The sequence below is a fragment of the Habropoda laboriosa genome, unplaced genomic scaffold (genome assembly GCF_001263275.1).
Source record: "Habropoda laboriosa isolate 0110345459 unplaced genomic scaffold, ASM126327v1 scaffold42, whole genome shotgun sequence".
Taxonomy (NCBI): domain Eukaryota; kingdom Metazoa; phylum Arthropoda; class Insecta; order Hymenoptera; family Apidae; genus Habropoda; species Habropoda laboriosa.
In genome coordinates this window covers 1488427-1489086 of record NW_017100181.1, presented here as the reverse complement: position 1 = coordinate 1489086, position 660 = coordinate 1488427, and the positions used below count along the sequence as shown (strand labels likewise).

Here is a 660-nt window from a genome sequence, read left to right as displayed (position 1 = left end):
AAGCTCAGAAATTGGAAGCTATGTCCAGAGTTTATGAAGACAAAGTTACTGCTGAAGCTTTACGTACTGGTATTAAAAGATGGTCAAGTTTAGATAATGTATGCATAGGTGGACCTAGACGTAGTATTGCTATTCTATCCTAAACTTTGGATATAAGTAAGTATGTTACTTATGTCCATACTTTCTCAATCAAGGTACGTGAACGGGAAAAGTTTTGCAGATCTACTCTAGTATAGTATTAATCAATTTCAAGTTTTCATGAGCATATCATTTTTATTATTCAATTATTTGTATGTTCTTTTACTTAAATATTTTAATGCAATACAAGTTTTATAAACATCATTTAACAAGTCTTATAGCTTTTAAATTATATTTGTTTAATTGGCTTGTGCAATTCTACTTTTTTGTAGTTCCAATTTGTATGATAAGATATTGTAATATGTCAATTACTAATACTTTCTTATAAACAAAAAAAGAAGCAATTCATGTAACTAGTTTTCAAATTAAATTTTTATTTTACCTTAATAACTTGCCAAAGAATTGTCTACAGTTTAAAAAAAAATTAATTCTTTTAATCAGGATCCTCTTGATATATTAAAATCTTACATAAATAAAGCTGATAATAAATTTTGTACTATTAACATTATCAGTGCTTCTTTC

At 26.1% G+C, this 660-nt stretch overlaps 1 protein-coding gene across 1 annotated transcript in view; it reads left to right on the top strand.

The window, feature by feature from the left end:
- LOC108579095 (cyclin-Y-like protein 1-B) overlaps positions 1–143 on the top strand; it is a 2420-nt gene extending 2277 nt beyond the window's left edge. Inside the window, exon 4 of the mRNA XM_017942538.1 lies at positions 1–143. This exon is cut by the window's left edge and continues 134 nt beyond it. Coding sequence (XP_017798027.1) covers positions 1–143 — 143 coding nt within the window.
- The last annotated feature ends 517 nt before the right edge of the window (positions 144–660 follow it).